Source organism: Neolamprologus multifasciatus, chromosome 4, assembly GCF_963576455.1.
Source record: "Neolamprologus multifasciatus chromosome 4, fNeoMul1.2, whole genome shotgun sequence".
NCBI classification, from domain to species: domain Eukaryota; kingdom Metazoa; phylum Chordata; class Actinopteri; order Cichliformes; family Cichlidae; genus Neolamprologus; species Neolamprologus multifasciatus.
The window spans coordinates 30,973,487-30,990,695 of record NC_140442.1 but is presented as its reverse complement, the minus strand read 5'-3'; the positions used below and the strand labels follow the sequence as shown (position 1 = coordinate 30,990,695).

Genomic DNA, 17,209 nt, shown 5'->3' with positions numbered 1-17,209 from the left:
CACTGGACTGGTTTAGTAGGGCAACATAGTAGAAAACACCTAAGAAAGTCATAGTCAAAGGTCCTTAAGTTCGATTTAAGGAACTTTAGGACCCAGTTTTGCGATTCGTGCTATCTGGACCAGAGCCATAGACCGCTCTGATCTGGGCTTCACTGTCGAGAACGCCGCTGTTAGCCGAGCAATGTTATAGGGACACTCTTGAAACGCCCGTCCTTACTTACGAGTCAGCAACCACACAAATATGCCCATTAAAGTCGACAACAAACCACACCATACCAGCCCTTAAAGTGCTCATTGAAATGGTTTTGATATATTTCTGCTCAATGAATTCACCAAAATACCTAAAGTTAGTGAAAACTGTTTAAGTAGCTGATAGCCACTGCTAGCGCTAGCTACCTGTACATAGCATGTAACGTAACGTTAGTTACAATCTTCACAAGTTAAGTCTGCAGGGACGGTTGCAAAAAAACTGTCCCTACATAATTTATAACGTTTGAAGAACACATTATAAATAACAATCAATCTTATTTATAAAGCACTTTAAAACACCCGGCACAGGAACAAAGTGCTGTACAGAAAATAAGGTAAAACAATAGAATAACAGAAAACAGCAAAATAAATAAATAAAACACATAAAACATAAAATTAAAACAGCATCGAATCACCTAAAAACAACTAAAATAAAAAATAAAAATAAAAATAAAAACCAACATCTCACGTGGTGTCAAAGGCCAGGGTGGGTTTTCAAGAGTGACTTAAAAACAGATAAAGAACTGGCCTGTCTGATCTCTAAAGGAAGCTCGTTCCACAGTTTTAGAGCTGCTACAGCAAAAGCACGATCTCCTCTAAGTTTACGCCCAGTCCTGGGTATCTTCAGGAGCAGCTGATCAGCTGACCTGAGAGAGCGGGTGGGTGTATGAGGCTGTAGCAGCTCAGAGAGATAAGATGGGGCGAGGCCATGGAGAGCTTTAAAAGCAAATAAAAGAATTTTAAAATGAATCCTAAAAGAAATGTGCAGCCAGTGAAGTGAAGCTAAAACAGGGGAAATGTGCTCAAACTTTGGAGTGCCAGTTAAAAGACGAGCTGCGGCATTTTGCCTCCTCTGTAGACGACTAATATATAAAGTGCATTACAGTAATCCAGCCGAGTGCTAACAAAGGCGTGGATCACTGTCTCAAAGTGCTGCTGTGAAAGAATTGGCTTTATTTTTGCAGCTGCCTGAGGTGAAAGGAGCTAGATTTTACCACTGCTTTTATCTGATTATCAAGCTTCAGATCACACTTTGACCCTCAGGTTTGTGACAGTTGGCTTAACATACTGTGCCAGGGAATCTACATACACACTGGGGGTCTCAGTGGGGCTACCAAAAACCATCACCTCTGTCTTTTTATCATTGAATCTTAAAAAGTTAACAGACATCCAATATTACATAAACATGACCTGGTCATCTGAGGTTGGAAAGGTAGTTAGAAGAGTTTGAAGATGGATAGATGGCTACTGGCTAGCTTATCTTTGAGGGTGTTTGCGCTCCAGGTGTCTGGTGAAGGTTGAGGTAGTCCCGGCTGTCTCGGTCAAGGAGACTTAGCAAAACCTGCACTTTGCCGAATGCTTCTTTTTTTGCATTTACCGAAAACTCTTTGTGTTCTATGAACGCAAACTTTATGACAGACGAAGTCGCTGACATTTCTGTAACTTACTGACCGGGCATACTGCTCAACCTAACGGGTTGCATTTAGTTGTGTTTGAAGGGCGCGAAAGGCGAAATAATAAAATGCCACAATGTGGAGGGATTTGAGCATGGCTGAGCCACTGTGTGTCGCTGTGTGACAGCTGAGCAGCAAAAGGAAATTAAGTGAGGAGCCGGCTCTCGCTCAATGGGAGTCGACTATTCTGATTCACTACAAAGCACTCTCTAAGCACGGCTCTTAGAGCTGATGGTTTTGCGCATGACACATTATCGAACGTTACGCTGTGTGTCACGTAAAAGTGGTCTCGAGACCGGTCTCAAGACCACTTTTACGTGGTCTCGAGACCGGTCTCAAGACATCCAACTCTAGTCCCAAAAGGGAGAAAGTACAAGGTCAGGGAGAACCAGATAAGAAAACAGACAGGGAGCAGTGACAGGCAAAACAAACTGTTAAACTGCTTGAGAGAGTTGATCACCAAAAAGTGATAGACAGATTTGCGAAACTCAAGGTGAGGCGACACAGGTTAAAATAAAATAAAAGATCTGCAGAGCCATAGTAGTATCTGCAGTAAAGAGCTTTTCATACATTGTACCATAGACAAAGTTGCCTCCAGTTTTTATAATTTTTCTATCAATATTTTGTACATTTGTACATGTCAAGGACTATTTTTGGAGTGTATTTTTATGTATCTGTATTGTATTACACATACACATTAAAAGTGAATCTCTGTCCAAAAAATGCACTCAGTTTACTTCTTACTCACTATGAGCATCATTCATCATTTTCCCCCAGCAAAGTAATTGAGGTTAGGATGTGTTTTTGTTTTTTTGTTTTTAAATTCCAATCCATTCTTCCTTTGCAGCATTTAAATAACCTTTATCTGATTTGATGGTTTTGTTACAGACTGTTACAGTGTTTTGCTTTTCTTTCACAAATGTGGGATTAAATTGTGTTAAAATGTACAAAACAGTGATGTCATGTTTTGTGACGAGGACCCAGGCACAGAGAGACTTGATGAATTTAAGAAACTTATGATTTAATAAAGAAATTTGCAGAGTTGCACAGAGATGGTAAAATTATGATGACTGATAACGGAGACGAAGACAACAGACGACGAGGACAGGGAGGAACAGGGGTTTAAATGCACCAAGGAGACAGTCAGAGGGAACTCGGGACAACTGGAGACATTTAAGGATGCAGGGACTGACAGAGACAGGGAAGACGTCTCATCGTGACAAGTAAAGTTGATCTTGCCTGGCTGAGCAGCTCTCTGGGTGCTCAGCACCCCCAAAGCTCTGATCCTTGAATCTCACCTGGCACTTGATGTAAAAACAAGAAGCTGTATTTGCTTTGGGGTACAAAAAGTTGCTCCTTTTAATGAAAAGCTAAGAAAAACATTAGAAATATGCTGTCTTTGAATTATCTTTAAGCTACGACTGAATTCTTCTGAAGACAAGTTAGACACAACATATAAAAGCCCGTAAACAGGAAAACTGCTAGAAGACAAATTACTTCATTCATGCAATCTAACAGTCGATCATTTGGTAGTTAGTGTGACCTCTATGTGTAACCTTCCCGTCCATGTGTATGCTTCATTTTGTTTCCACTGGATTCCTGAACTTATTCCTCGGTGATGACATGAATTGAAACGTTTGCAGTAAAGTGTGAGTCCAACCTCACTGCAGTTATGAGGTTTTTGTACTTGTGCCAGATGTCATTATTGTGATATTTTCCTGAATAAATTAAAGCTTAATAAATAATTTGGTCACATAGACACGCTTGCTCTGTCTCTGACACACTCGCACAAAAACACTTATATATATATATATATATATATATATATATATATATATATAGCTACTGTGCCAGCTCTTCCACTGAGTAAAGAGTCGTCTTTTAGATTTTTGTTTCTTTTTTGTTCTGTATATGTCCCTGAGGTTGCTCCAGCAGTTGGTTGTAATAATTTAAAGCCAGCTTGTTATTATTGTGCCTGTGTTTAAAGAGAGGGAGCGACACACTGAGAGCTGCAGAGATCTGAGCAAGAACAAACGCCAACGACTGAGTGACGGGCTGTGTGTGTGTGTGTGTGTCTGTGTGTGTATCTGTGTGTGTGTGTGTGTGTGTGAATCATAGCAAACACTGAAAGGCATTTCTTGGACGCAGTGATGAGTTTTGTTTGCTCAAAATGCAACATTTGTACTTGCAACAATTATTTTACACGCACAAACAGCAGAGGGCGCTACAGGCGCGGGGGGAGGGTTTCCATCCGGGTCAACTGTCGTGGCCGTTTAGCACAGCGTCGCTGCTGGTGAGTTAACGCCCCCCCTCCCCATTTTTTAAAAATAAATAAAGTAAATGTATTTTAGATGTGCCGTGTGCAGACAGCAGTGATCCAGTTCTCGGGCTGAGCCTCTCAACAGCTGCTGTACGTGACGTCCTAACGTTGTGCCCGTCTGTAGTCATCGGCAGGCCTCTTCATCACGTTTCTTTACGTGATCTCCATCTTTCCCAGTGTGACCGTGGGCAGCGTGGCCTGGTCCCCTCCACCTCAGCAGCCATGTGCCGCTGCTGGATGACGTATAAGCGTTAATACTGTCAATGCAAAGCATTACGTTTGAACCTCAGTCTCTCTGGTTCTGTTCACTCTGTGAGAAACTGCCTGTCAGTAGTGTCCACGCTCGGCTGCCGTGTAGTGATGGGATTTCCGGCTCTTTTTAGAGAACTGGCTCTTTCGGCTCGGCTCACTAAAAAGAACCGGCTCTTCAGGTTGTTTTGTTGCTTTAATTAATTTATCTTTAACAATAATATAAAATTATGCAGAAAAGGAATTACTAATGTAAAAAAAGTGGTTTTATTTATATATGTTTATATATGGCCCCTAGAGACAAAGCACGTACAAACTCTAAAGCATATACAAACTCCAAAACACATTTCTAGCGTTTACTGAACTTCCAAAACAGAGCTACCCAGATCACTTAAATTTTACACAATTGAAAGCATGTGTGTATTGTTTGTGTATTTATAGACAAGCACTCATATTTATTCAAATAATTTAAAAAAAGTTCATTTACCTGTTACTACCACACACCAAATCCGGTTGTTGATACTTCCTGGCTTGTGTAGCCACTAGGTAACAAAAGCTCAACACGGTGCCCTAGCATCCTGGAGCACTTCTGTTGTCTTTTGTACGTGATTCTGAGTTTGCATGTGCTTCTGAGTTTTTACGTGTTTTGGAGTTTTTACGTGTTTTGGAGTTTTTACGTGTTTTGGAGTTTGTACATGCTTTGTCTCTAAGGGCCACCATAAATATACTTTATTTATTCACTCCACATAAAATGTAATAAATAAATCATATAATACAAAAAACAATTATTTACATTTTAAACTTTTAACTATTAAAATTTTCAGCTTTTTCCTTTTAAATAAATTTAACGTGAAACACAAAACAAAACACTGCAAACCACAACACAATTAAATATAAATTATAATATGAAAACAAAAAGAAGATGCACATTCTCTGTCATATGGGCCTGCATGAATAAACTTTCTGAATCCTTTATCATCTGCAACTGAAAATAGTGGATGATTACTATACCTTTCTAATGTGACGTTGTTGTCCCTCGCTCTCTTTCTCTCTGGCTCTGTTCCTGTGCTACTGCGAGTGTAACTAACGCCCCTCCCCCCTCTGCCCAGCGCAAAGTACAGGCCGCGCATGCGGAGTTTAGCGGAAAAAAGGGCGAGAGAGGGTGAGAGAAAAAAAAACAAAACCTCACTGCTCCCAATAAGGAGCCGACTCGCGTCGTTCACTTCAAAGAGTCGGCTCTAAGAGCCGTTTCGTTCGCGAACGACACATCACTACTGCCGTGAGCATGCCAGCTACATTTGATTAGGTTTGAATGGCTGCTGTGGGGCTGAGCTCAGTTTCCCTGTCAGAGTTAACCAGAGCCTGTTAACCCTGCTTTGTCTCTAAACTCGTGCTTCTTTCAGGTGAGCAGGTGACTGATCTTCAGCTCCAGCATTAGATCATCCATGGAGGAAATCCGTTTCCATCATGAGACTGTGCTGTCAGATGTTCACATGCTCCGCCCCGGTGGACGCCACCTTATGACACACCTCAACAACGTTGGTCAACCTGGTGTGTATAATGATGTCACTGCCACAGCGTCATAATACTGAAGCTGTAGGTTGTTGTGACTAAGAATATGTTTCCTCTTAAACTGTTTTTGTTCTCCCAGAAGTTTCAGCTCATTCTGATTTTTAGTAATTAGTAAAAAACAATCACAAAAAGAAAACATGACACTATTATGAAAGTGTTTGGAGTGATTTTAGTCAAACTGCCAGTCTTCAGTGTTCACTGTTCTTTATTTTTGCTGCTGTGTACAGAATCTGTTGTTCACAACATGACAATGACCAAATCAGTGTGTTTAATATAATTATAGTATGTACATGCATTACTCACTTGTTTGTGACATTTTTGTACTTGGTAATTGATCGAAGCTGCTAAGATGAAGAAGCGAAATAAAATGTCAAAATTGTCATTTGAAAATTAAAATTCAAAACATGTCAAAATGCAAATCATCTGATTGTTAAACTTGTACTGAATACTAGAGGTGGGAATCACCATACATCCCACGATACGATATTATCACAATACGATATTATCACAATACTTAACGCACGATACGATATTATTGCAATTTTTTAAGATATTTTGTGATATTCAGATTCTGTACATAAAGGTAAACTTTATCAATATTCATTTTCTCTAATATCAAAGTCTCACACTCAGTCTTTCTCTCATTTCAGTTTGATTGTTGACAAACTGAACGGTTTGTATTACAGTCTAGTCCAACTTAACTGAATCAACCATCTGGTACAATTATAGCTATTCTGAACTATGCAGTTTATGAAAACTATGCAGCCCCTTCAGCAACTGAAGAATTTGAAAGTAAATTAAAACAAAATATAATTTTACATTAAATAAAAAAGTTTTAAACTTAATTAAAATAAAACATGTCTTAAATTAAAATAAGTAAACTGTCATGTTTATTAAACACATTTGGACAGTGAAGGAATGTCAGGATTCAGAAAAAGGATCAACATGCTCTGAAGTCAGAGCACAAAAACCTTTTTGTAACAAAGTATCGATTTCTGCTGTCCCTGTATCCATACATTATTAGCAAACAAAATATCACCATGCTACACAGTATCCATTTTTTCCCCCACCCCTACTGAATATGTGTTTTTTCAGTATGTATACTTTGTCATGTGTACTTTTCAGTCTTCATGTCCAGGTTCGTGATCCTGGCAGAAAGGTGTGACGAGCCGGGGAGTGACTTAAAACATGAAACCAGCCAAACAGTCAAACAAGCCCCTGAAGAAGCTGATGGAGAGGACAGAAAAGTAGAGTCGCTCTTGGACTTCGATGGAGATCTTGACATAATACATCGGTATGCAAAAACATTTCCTCAGTCAACTATTAAAAGCTGCTGGTTTGCTTGGGAAGGGTGTCATACAGGTTAAGACCATCCATATACTATTTCAACATCTTCAGATTGTTTTATTAATGTGTTCATTATCATTGTGTAGAGTGCAGAAAACGTTACAAAGGTAGTAGAGCTGCTTCATCTTTACCTTAGAAATCGGTGTGACAGATTCATAAGTTGTGTGGAAGAAGAACACAAAACATTAAATAATCAAACATTAAACTCAAACTCCGACCCATCTGCATATTACTGCTCAACTTGCATGAATGCTGCGTTGGACTCGGCGGTGCTCCGTGGCGTTGTCACTGTGGGCCCTGAATTCACTTCGTTGGGTTATGTGGAGTGGGGGTGACTGCTGAGCCAGTTGTTTGCTGGCTTTCTCCTTCCAGGGATAGTCTTCAACCCCCCGGCCCTCCCTCTCCCCACTGTCTCATACAACACATCACTCAACATGTAAAGTGTGAGTGGGTCGGGGTTTGAGTTTAATGTGGTTTGCGTAGGTTGTAGCGTGTAGGGCCAATCACGTGGCTTCGCTGGCTGCGCTGCGCGCTAACCCGCCCCTCCTTTTTAATTGCTCTGTAGTCCTTACAGTTCAGCATACAGACTGAACAAGTCACCTGGATAAGTGCTGAAACTTTTCTCCCACTGATCATCATCATCATCATCAAACCAGAATGTCTGTATTACATAACAAAGGGAGAGTATATGGTCTGCAGTTCCAGTTGAAATGCACAGAATGAGCTGTTTGTCTTTGTTTTTGCTTCAGAAGGACATTTCAGATATATTGTTCAAACCGTGTCAGCTCAATTTTTATAGATTTGGTGTAAGATGATATTCCTGTTTTACCTTTCACGAAATAGTTTGTTGGTGAAACAGTTTGTTTAAAAAAAAGATTCTTAGATTTCTTGACATGCTTTGGATCGACACTGTAGGCCAAGACTAGGGCTGCTCGATTATGGCAAAAATGATCATCACGATTATTTTCACTGAGATCTCGATTATTTGACGATATTTATTTAACAATAACAATGTGTTGAATAATGACTTTAAAGATTGTCAAAAATAATATAAAATAGTGCAAATACTGATAACAGTGCAAATGTTTGCAATATAAAAATAAATGAAAAATGTAAACATCTATGTTTAGTGAAGTTTGCAATGTTGCTCTGTGGTGCAGCTACGACACTGTAGCAAAGTTTACACACTGTGTCTACTTGATCCACGTCTGACTCTGAACCCATAATGTTTCCACACCACTCAGGTTTTTTTACCTCTTTTCAACCAACAGCATCACTCTCCTCTCCAAATAACTTCTGCTGAGCTTCCCGAGCTTCCCTCGGCTCCTCTTAATCAGCGGTCCCCAATCCCCGGGCCTCGGACCGGTACCAGTCTGTGAGTCGTGTGGTACCGGGCCGCGAGAGTTGAGGCTCAGGTGTGAAATGTTTAGTTTTCAGGGTTTTTATCGGTTTTCAGCGTTATTTTGTTATCGTTTTTATCGTTAACTCGGTTTTCCTGGGTCTTTTCACGTGTGTTATGAGTAAATCTTCTTTTTTTCGGTACCGGTACTAGTTTTATTTTGTTGTATTTATCCGCGACACCTTAAAGGCCGGTCCATGAAAATATTGTCGGCATAAACCGGTCCATGGAGCAAAAAAGGTTGGAGACCGCTGCTCTTAATTGTTGTGACGCGTGTTCGAAACGCAGAGAGGTGCGCTCGATTCACCACACGGAGCAGCGCGAGAGTAACGAGGGAGGAGCTAATAATCGGCTCAGTCATTGTTAATGATCGTTGAAAGCCCAGATCGTAATCGAGATTAAAATTCGATTAATTGAGCAGCCCTAGCCTAGATGTTGATTTGCCGTTATATTTTTGTTAGAAATGCAAATTATTTGTGTAGTGCGTCAGTGAAATATGATTTTGAAGGATTAAAAGTGTGTTTAGGAGAGTTGTTCATAATCTAATAATCACTAGCATCTATTAAACCATATATTCTCTCAAACCACACTTTGCATTACAAGGACCGACTCTTGAACATGATGTCCTTATTATTCCATCATACCAGTGTTTGTTTGTGGAAGTCTGCTGTGTTTGGTAGAACTTGGTGTTTTTAATAAAGACATTTCTGGGATCTCATTTCCCCCCCAGTCTATCAAAGTTTGTTAAGAAAGAAGGGTCCAATCACACCATGTACTTCTAATGGTGTAGTTTTTTACATACAACACACAAAAGTACACACTGAGAGGTGTGGTGAATCCAGGTGTTTCAGTTGCTTCCATGGTGACAGGTGTATTAAATCAAGCGCCTGCTTCTACAAACATTCGTGAAAGAATAGATCACTCACAGGAGCTCAGTGAATTCCAGTGTGCTACCATAATAAGACGCTACCTGTGCAACAAGTCCAGTCAGGACATTTCCTTGCTACTAAATGTTCTACAGTTAGCTGTTAGTGGTATTACAACAAAGTGGAAGCGATCCGGAACAACTGCATCTCAACCATGAAGTGGTAGGCTTCGTAATCAGAGAGCAGGGCAGTGGGTGCTTGGCCATATTTTGCTCTTGGTTTGCCAACTTTCTGCAGAATTTATCGCTTCAGACATCCAAACTTCATGTGGCGTTTAGATTAGCTCAAGAAAGATGTGTGGAGTGGGTTTCCATGGCTGAGCAGCTGCATCTAAGCATTAATTCAATTCAATTCAATTTTATTTATACAGCGCCAAATCACAACAAAAGTCGCCTCAAGGCGCTTCATAGATACAGAGAAAAACCCAACAATCATATGACCCCCTATGAGCAGCACTTTGGCGACAGTGGGAAGGAAAAACTCCCTTTTAACAGGAAGAAACCTCCGGCAGAACCAGGCTCAGGGAGGGGCGGGGCCATCTGCTGTGATTGGTTGGGGTGAGAGAAGGAAGACAGGATAAAGACATGCTGTGGAAGAGAGACAGAGGTTAATAACAGATATGATTCAATACAGAGAGGTCTGTTAACACATAGTGAGTGAGAAAGGTGACTGGAAAGGAAAAACTCAATGCATCATGGGAATCCCCCGGCAGCCTACATCTATTGCAGCATAACTAAGGGAGGATTCAGGGTCACCTGGTCCAGCCCTAACTATATGCTTTAGCAAGAAGGAAAGTTTGAAGCCTAATCTTAAAAGCAGAGATAGATTACATCATTACATTACATCATAAAGTCCATAAAGATATGGATGAGTGAGTTTGGTGTGGAAGAACTTGACTGGTCTGCACTGACCTGACCTGAACCTGATGCAACACCTTTGGGATGAATTAGAGTGGAGACTGTGAGGCAGGCCTGCTTACCCAACATCAGTGCTTTGTAAGGAAGCTTACCAGAATAAAAGTAAAGCTGCAAAGGTTGGTCTGACAACATATTAAACCCTGTGGATTAAGGATGGGATTGGGTTCTTTGTGAAGGATCAGTGACACAGAATGTGGCAACCACAAGGTTAAGTCTCGATGGCCTACAAGCTCATGTTAAGTGAGAATTTCTTCCCAGCTGCTGCTACTGTTTGCAGGAAGGCCTGTTGGCTCCTGTTGGCCCTTTTTGTCCACTGTTGTCTGTCATGTTCAGTCGGTTCCCTCCCATGTGTCACCGCTGACACTGGAGCCTCTCCCAGCACACTTGGGTATCTACTGGCAGCAATATGACGTCATACGCAAAACATTTCTTTGTCACTTTGGAATGAATCGGATCGCTGCATCTCAGAGAGAAGGACTTACATCTGATGCGATCTTGGAAAAACAAAGCAAACCAAACCTAAATTACACTTTATCCTGAAAATAGCCCGATAAATAAAAAAAAAGTTGCTTTCTGGTGAAACCTGTGCCAATATGGCGTGGGGGCCACTTGGGAACTTCAGGTGGCATGCGTAGCTGCATTCACTGCTTCTTGCTTTAAAGGCTTACTGATGCTCACATGGTCTGAAATCAGTTTTAAAGTCAAGTTTTTCATTTTTAACAGTGATGAGAGACATGGCCATGTTCATGACCATCAGCTAGTCTTCACTGCATGTGTGTGTGTCTGTTAGTAGGCAGGTTAGTGCATTGTGTGTGTGTGTGTCATCATCTTCCTTTTGTTGCTATGCCGAGGACCATTCTCTTTCTCAGCCTCCAAGTCAGTTGGCCTCAGTCTCCTGCTTTTCAGGACAGTCCTTCCCCCAGAGTTCACTAAAGATAGCCTTCATTGGTCCTCCAGGTTCTCTTCTGCTGCTGTCGCCACTCCCACATCCTGCATTGGTTCATTTTAACTCCACGTGTTGCACATCTCAAACTCAAGCTCTCTGTCCATAGTAGAGTTTGTATGTGCTGCTGCTCCTTTAAGGTCGAGGGCAGTGCTGCTATCGGGCCACCTGCTGTTGACTCTTGATGTCAATGAAGTTGCTCTGGAAGTGTATTATGGCGGCCGGGGGAGTTTGGTTGTCGCTGTTTTCCTGGGTCATCTGGCATCGAAACCAAACCGACTGTCTGAGAAACATTGAAAGAAGGTTAAAACCTTTTAATATCAAAGGTTTTAACCACTGTGTGAGTACAGTCGTGTCTCTGGGAGTGAAATGTGGTTGGGAGTGAGATTCCCACCATCATCAGGCACCGGCATGTTGTACCTTTGAGCAAAGCTTGCAGTCAGTTGTTTTCTCGTCTTCATACACTCTGTGTTTGTAGAAGAAAGTTACAAATATCAACACTACACAGAGGTTAGATGAGGTGAGAGACAAACACCACACAGCTCTGTCTTGTGTCAGTGATGTGTCGTCATCTGGTTTGTTGTAGTCAGTAGACTTACATTAGTTTATGTCAGCTCACCAGTAGAACCAATAATCGGGAGCCTAAGGACACTAAAACTAATAATAAGTTTAATGAGTTTTATGTTAAGAAATCAAGGATATACTTTCACTGTTTGTGTCTTTAGCGGTCATTGGCTCAGTGTTGTTTGGCTAGCTGCACCGAAACTGGAAAATCCAGCTGTTACCTGCGATGTTTGGGTTTGTACCTGATGAATGAGCACAGGAGGAGAGCCCGTCTGTGTCACCAGACTCACAGGTTGGAGTCCAGCACTCTAATTTTAGTGTCCTTATTACCCCATGAGTTATTGGTAGGGCTGGGTTTTAATAATCGATTCATCAAGTAAAATCGATTCTGGCTTGGATAACGTGATATCGATTCATTAAAACCCTGAATTGATTTTTTTATATAAATGTATTTTGCCCGAAATTCCAGAATCTCAGGTTAAACCTCACAAAATTTCAACAACCACCAAACATTTAAAACAGTAAATGAGAGCAGGAACACGGATTCTGCACAAAGACGTAAACACACAGCGCGACCCGCGGATCAGAATCAGTGAGATGTCGACTTTCTCACCCGACGGCACGGACACGGTCAGGGCTGAAAGCCGACAGCTCGCTGATTCTGATGTGTCGGCGGGTCGAGCTTTGTGTTTATGCCCTTTTTGTGCTGATTGTGAAGCTGCAGGTTTGATCTCTCTCCAAACAATATTGACCGAACCAGCAGCAAAAGAAGATCCAAACTAAGCTTCACATAAACATCGTCATGAATTCACTCTGACTTTTGCTGTTTTGCTTCCACCAGGATAAAAATCACACTTCATGCACAGCTCTCTTTCTCTCTCTCTCTGTGAACTTCAAGAACAGTTTCCCGTCTAAAAATCTGTTTTCTGCATTATTCGCTTGCTTGTTACGCACAAGTCTACCGTTGTTTACAGGCTGTCGGCCGATGTTTTTTTTTTTCTTTTACTAACTTCCGAAAAGAAAGTCTAATTTCTGCTGTTCAATACTGAACAAATTTAAACTTTTTAAAATTATACAAAATGCAAAACGCTGTGTCTCTAATAAAAGCGCTGTAACTTCAGAGGTAATGTTCATAAGTTGATTAATGTTTTTCTTTTTCGTTTTTGATGTACTGCAGAATATTTTTATAAAATCCCAGAACAGGAAAATCTCCTTCATGTTTTTCTGTTTTATCTTCAGCTACTTTGACACAAAGGCCTCTGCTGTGATGCTCACACCTTTGATAAAGTCTGGAAAGTGTCAGCTTTCTTTTTATAGATACAAAAATATGTAAATGTACTGATCTGAATTATAATATTTCTGACTGTCTGAGGCAAAATTTCCCAGATTCAAATCGAATTGAATCGATTCTAGAAATCAGTGACGACACCCAGCCCTAGTTATTGGTTCTGTTCTGTGAGCTAACTTAACTTAACCAGCAGCAAAAGAAGATCCAAACTAAGCTTCACATAAACATCGTCATGTTTTGCTTCCAACACGATAAAATCACACTTCATGCACAGCTCTCTCTCTCTCTCTCTCTCTCTCTCTCTCTCTCTCTGTTTTCTGCATTATTCACTTGCTTGTTACGCACAAGTCTACCGTAGTTTACAGGCTGTCGGCCAATGTTTTTTTTTCCTTTTACTTACTTCCGAAAAGAAAACCTACTTTCTGCTGTTCAACAAGCTTCTGAACAAATTTAAACTTTTTAAAATGATACAAAATGCAAAACGTCTCTAATAAAACCGCTGTAACTTCAGAGGTAACGTTCATGTGTTGATTAATGTTTTTCTTTTGTTTTTGATCTACTGCAGAATATTTTTATAAAATCCCAGAACAGGAAAATCACCTTCATGTTTTTCTGTTTTATCTTCAGTTACTTTGACACAAAGGCCTCTGCTGTGACGCTCACACCTTTGATAAAGTCTGGAAAGTGTCAGCTTCCTTTTTATAGATACAAAAATATGTAAATGTACTGATCTGAATTATAATATTTCTGACTGTCTGAGGCAAAATTTCCCAGATTCAAATCGAATTGAATCGATTCTAGAAACCAGTGACGACACCCAGCCCTAGTTATTGGTTCTGTTCTGTGAGCTAACTTAAACTAATTTATGTCAGTTTTTGAGAGCAGAGCTCCATGGTGTAAATTAACCTTCATACATGTAATGTTTCTGTTCCACTTTAAGATGATTTAAGAATAAAGGGCTTTGATTAAAAAAGAAGATTATTCCTTCAGTAATTATTAAAATTCCAAAGATAGCAGACCTACACTAAGACAAAGGAAATGTGCAGCTGTTCACATATCTGTAAGTAAAATGCTGTAACTTTTCTGGAGAATTAGCAACATAAAAATGAAAAATGCAGCTTAGTTATTGTTTTTTTCTGTTGATGAATGTGATGTTTTGTTATTTCTCAGACCTCGGTCAAACCTTACAGCGGGCAGCAGTCGGGACTGGACTCGCCCAGTCGTTCTCAAACAGTCTACTGATGCGATGGGACAAGAAGAAGAGGGTCACTGGTTAAAAGATGTTATAAGGATCGGTAAGAATCTTGATTTTATATTGTTTCTTTAAAAAAAACTCATAAATATTATTATTGTTATCACGAGTGCAGATAGTCGAAAATAATTTTGTCCAAAATTGTCTTTGTATGGTAATAGGATTTGTAATTTAAAGAAAAGAGCTGTCCACAAAAGAGCATGACATGTTCCCAAAGCTGCAAAATGGAAGTTAAGGGACAGTGTTCAACCAGCAAATACTGCAAACAGAGAAAAAGTCTAAAGCTAACAAAACTGGTTTGGTGCGTCACAGTGGGCTCGTCACTAGTGATGGGATTTCCGGCTCTTTTTAGAGATCCGGCTCTTTCGGCTCGGCTCACTAAAAAGAGCCGGCTCTTTCGGCTCCGAACCGGCTCTTCAGGTTGTTTTGTTGCTTTAATTATTTAATCATTAACAATAATATAAAATTATGCAAAAAAGGAATTACTAATGTTAAAAAAAGTGGTTTTATTTATATATGTTTATATATGGCCCCTAGAGACAAAGCACGTACAAACTCCAAAACACATTTCTAGCGTTTACTGAACTTCCAAAACAGAGCTACCAAGATCACTTAAATTACACAATTGAAAGCATGTGTGTATTGTTTGTGTATTTATAGACAAGCACTCATATTTATTCAAATAATTAAAAAAAAAAAGTTCATTTACCTGTTATTACCACACACCAAATCCAGTTGTTGATACTTCCTGGCTTGTGTAGCCACTAAGTAACAAAAGCTCAACAATGCGCCCTAGCATCCTGGAGCACTTCTGTTGTCTTCTGTACGTGATTCTGAGTTTGTACGTGCTTCTGAGTTTGTACGTGTTTTGGAGTTTGTACGTGCTTTGTCTCTAAGGGCCACCATAAATATACTTTATTTATTCACTCCACATAAAATGTAATAAATAAATCATATAATACAAAAAACAACTATTTACATTTTAAATTTTTAACTATTTAAATTTTCAGCTTTTTCCTTTTAAACAAATTTAACGTGAAACAACACAAAACACTGCAAACCACAACACAATTAAATATAAATTAAAATATTAAAACAAAAAGAAGATGCACATTCTCTGTCATATGGGCCTGCATGATTTCTGAATCCTTTATCATCTGCAACTGAAAATAGTGGATGATTACTATACCTTTCTAATGTGACGTTGTTGTCCCTCGCTCTCTTTCTCTCTCGCTCTGTTCCTGTGCTACTGCGAGTGTAACTAATGCCCCTCCCCCCTCTGCCCAGCGGAAAGTACAGGCCGCGCGTGCGGAGTTTAGCGGAAAAAAGGGCGAGAGAGGGTGAGAGAAAGAAAAAAAACCCCTCACGGCTCCCAATAAGGAGCCGGCTCGCGTCGTTCACTTCAAAGAGCCAGCTCTAAGAGCCATTTCGTTCGCGAACGACCCATCACTACTCGTCACAGTGGGCTCGTCACAGCAACACAGGCAGAGTAGATGATAAATGCTCTGGGACAGTCTGGCAGAGCAGGTGTAAAGGTGACTCCAGGTGTGACTGGCCAGACACAGGACCAGAGAGGTGCAGCCTGCTGGAGGCTGTAACCAGCTGCACTGCTGCATCACAGAGGATGCCACTGTGAGACCATCACTGCATGTGTCGACGAGAAACCTGCGCTCACTGCTGACAGCCCGAGATACAGCTTTAGGTGCAGGGGATGAGACTGCGAAACGCACCTCTGTGAGACAGGAAACATCAGCAGTGCTGTGAGCAAAGAAAGCAGTTGTATCCTGTCTGAATGATAGCATCCCGTCGCATTGACAACAATGCTGATAAAGTGTTGAATGGCTCGTGGTCACCTCCAACCTGACGAGTGCAGTGCCATGGATGACATCCTGTGCAAGAGTGTTATATGTGCAATAAGGTTTTATTTATTACACTGAGTGACTGTGATCTACCTTGTTGAGTCTGCGCTTCCACAGGCCCAGAAGTTTAGAGACTTATTCCTCAAGAAGAACAAAAACCAGACAGAACATCTTCAACCGCTCTGTTACTCGCTAACGAAGGAGAGCTCGGTCAGGACCAGGCTGTGGAGCTTAATGCTCCTCACCTGTCTCCAGACCAAGTCCTTCAAAGAGCAGCTCTCCTTGCAGCTATTTATTGACAAACTGTTACAATACAATAGACAAAGGAATGTCTTTGATCCTACAGTTTGAAACAATGTAGCGATGGTAAGCATAAAAATGACAACGTTTAACGCTTTAACACACCTCCTTTTTTTATTTTATTCTTTTGTAATTTTATTTAAACTTGTCTTCGTGACCCTGCAGGGACTGCACTTTGTTGTACTTGTTACAAAGAAAATAAAGATATTCTGATTACTTTAAAGTTTTTACTTACTGATCATTCTCACACATTTATTTACTTATTTAACTGTAGTGCACAGTGCACACGTCTGCTGTTGCTCACAGTGGTCCAAGCTCAGGGAGTTTGTGTGTTTGCTCACATGAAACATTAGAGGGAACATTGCCCCTGAGATATTTGTACTCCACTTGGGCAGTAACTTGTTCCTCACCCAGAGTGAGCACTCCACCCTGTTACAGCTGAGAAACTATGGACTTGGAGGTACTGATTCCCATTCCTGCTGCCTCGCACTCAGCCGGACACTTCTCCAGTGCAGGGAGGAGGTCACCACCTGATGAAGCTAACACAACCATATCATCTGCAAAAGAATG

General features: G+C 40.6%; 1 protein-coding gene and 1 long non-coding RNA gene across 2 annotated transcripts in view; one reads left to right on the top strand and one right to left on the bottom strand.

Moving 5' to 3' along the window:
* The window catches only part of LOC146520819 (uncharacterized), a 447,384-nt gene that overhangs the window by 101,591 nt on the left and 328,584 nt on the right, over window positions 1-17,209 (bottom strand). The gene's annotated exons all lie outside the window — the stretch shown is intronic.
* mettl22 (methyltransferase 22, Kin17 lysine) overlaps window positions 3,898-17,209 on the top strand; it is a 26,908-nt gene continuing 13,596 nt past the window's right edge. The window contains exons 1-4 of the mRNA XM_085157077.1: window positions 3,898-3,996; window positions 5,676-5,823; window positions 6,970-7,138; window positions 14,399-14,523. Coding sequence (XP_085013203.1) covers window positions 5,718-5,823; window positions 6,970-7,138; window positions 14,399-14,523 — 400 coding nt within the window. The 5' untranslated portion in view covers window positions 3,898-3,996; window positions 5,676-5,717. The remainder of the gene's footprint in view (window positions 3,997-5,675; window positions 5,824-6,969; window positions 7,139-14,398; window positions 14,524-17,209) is intronic.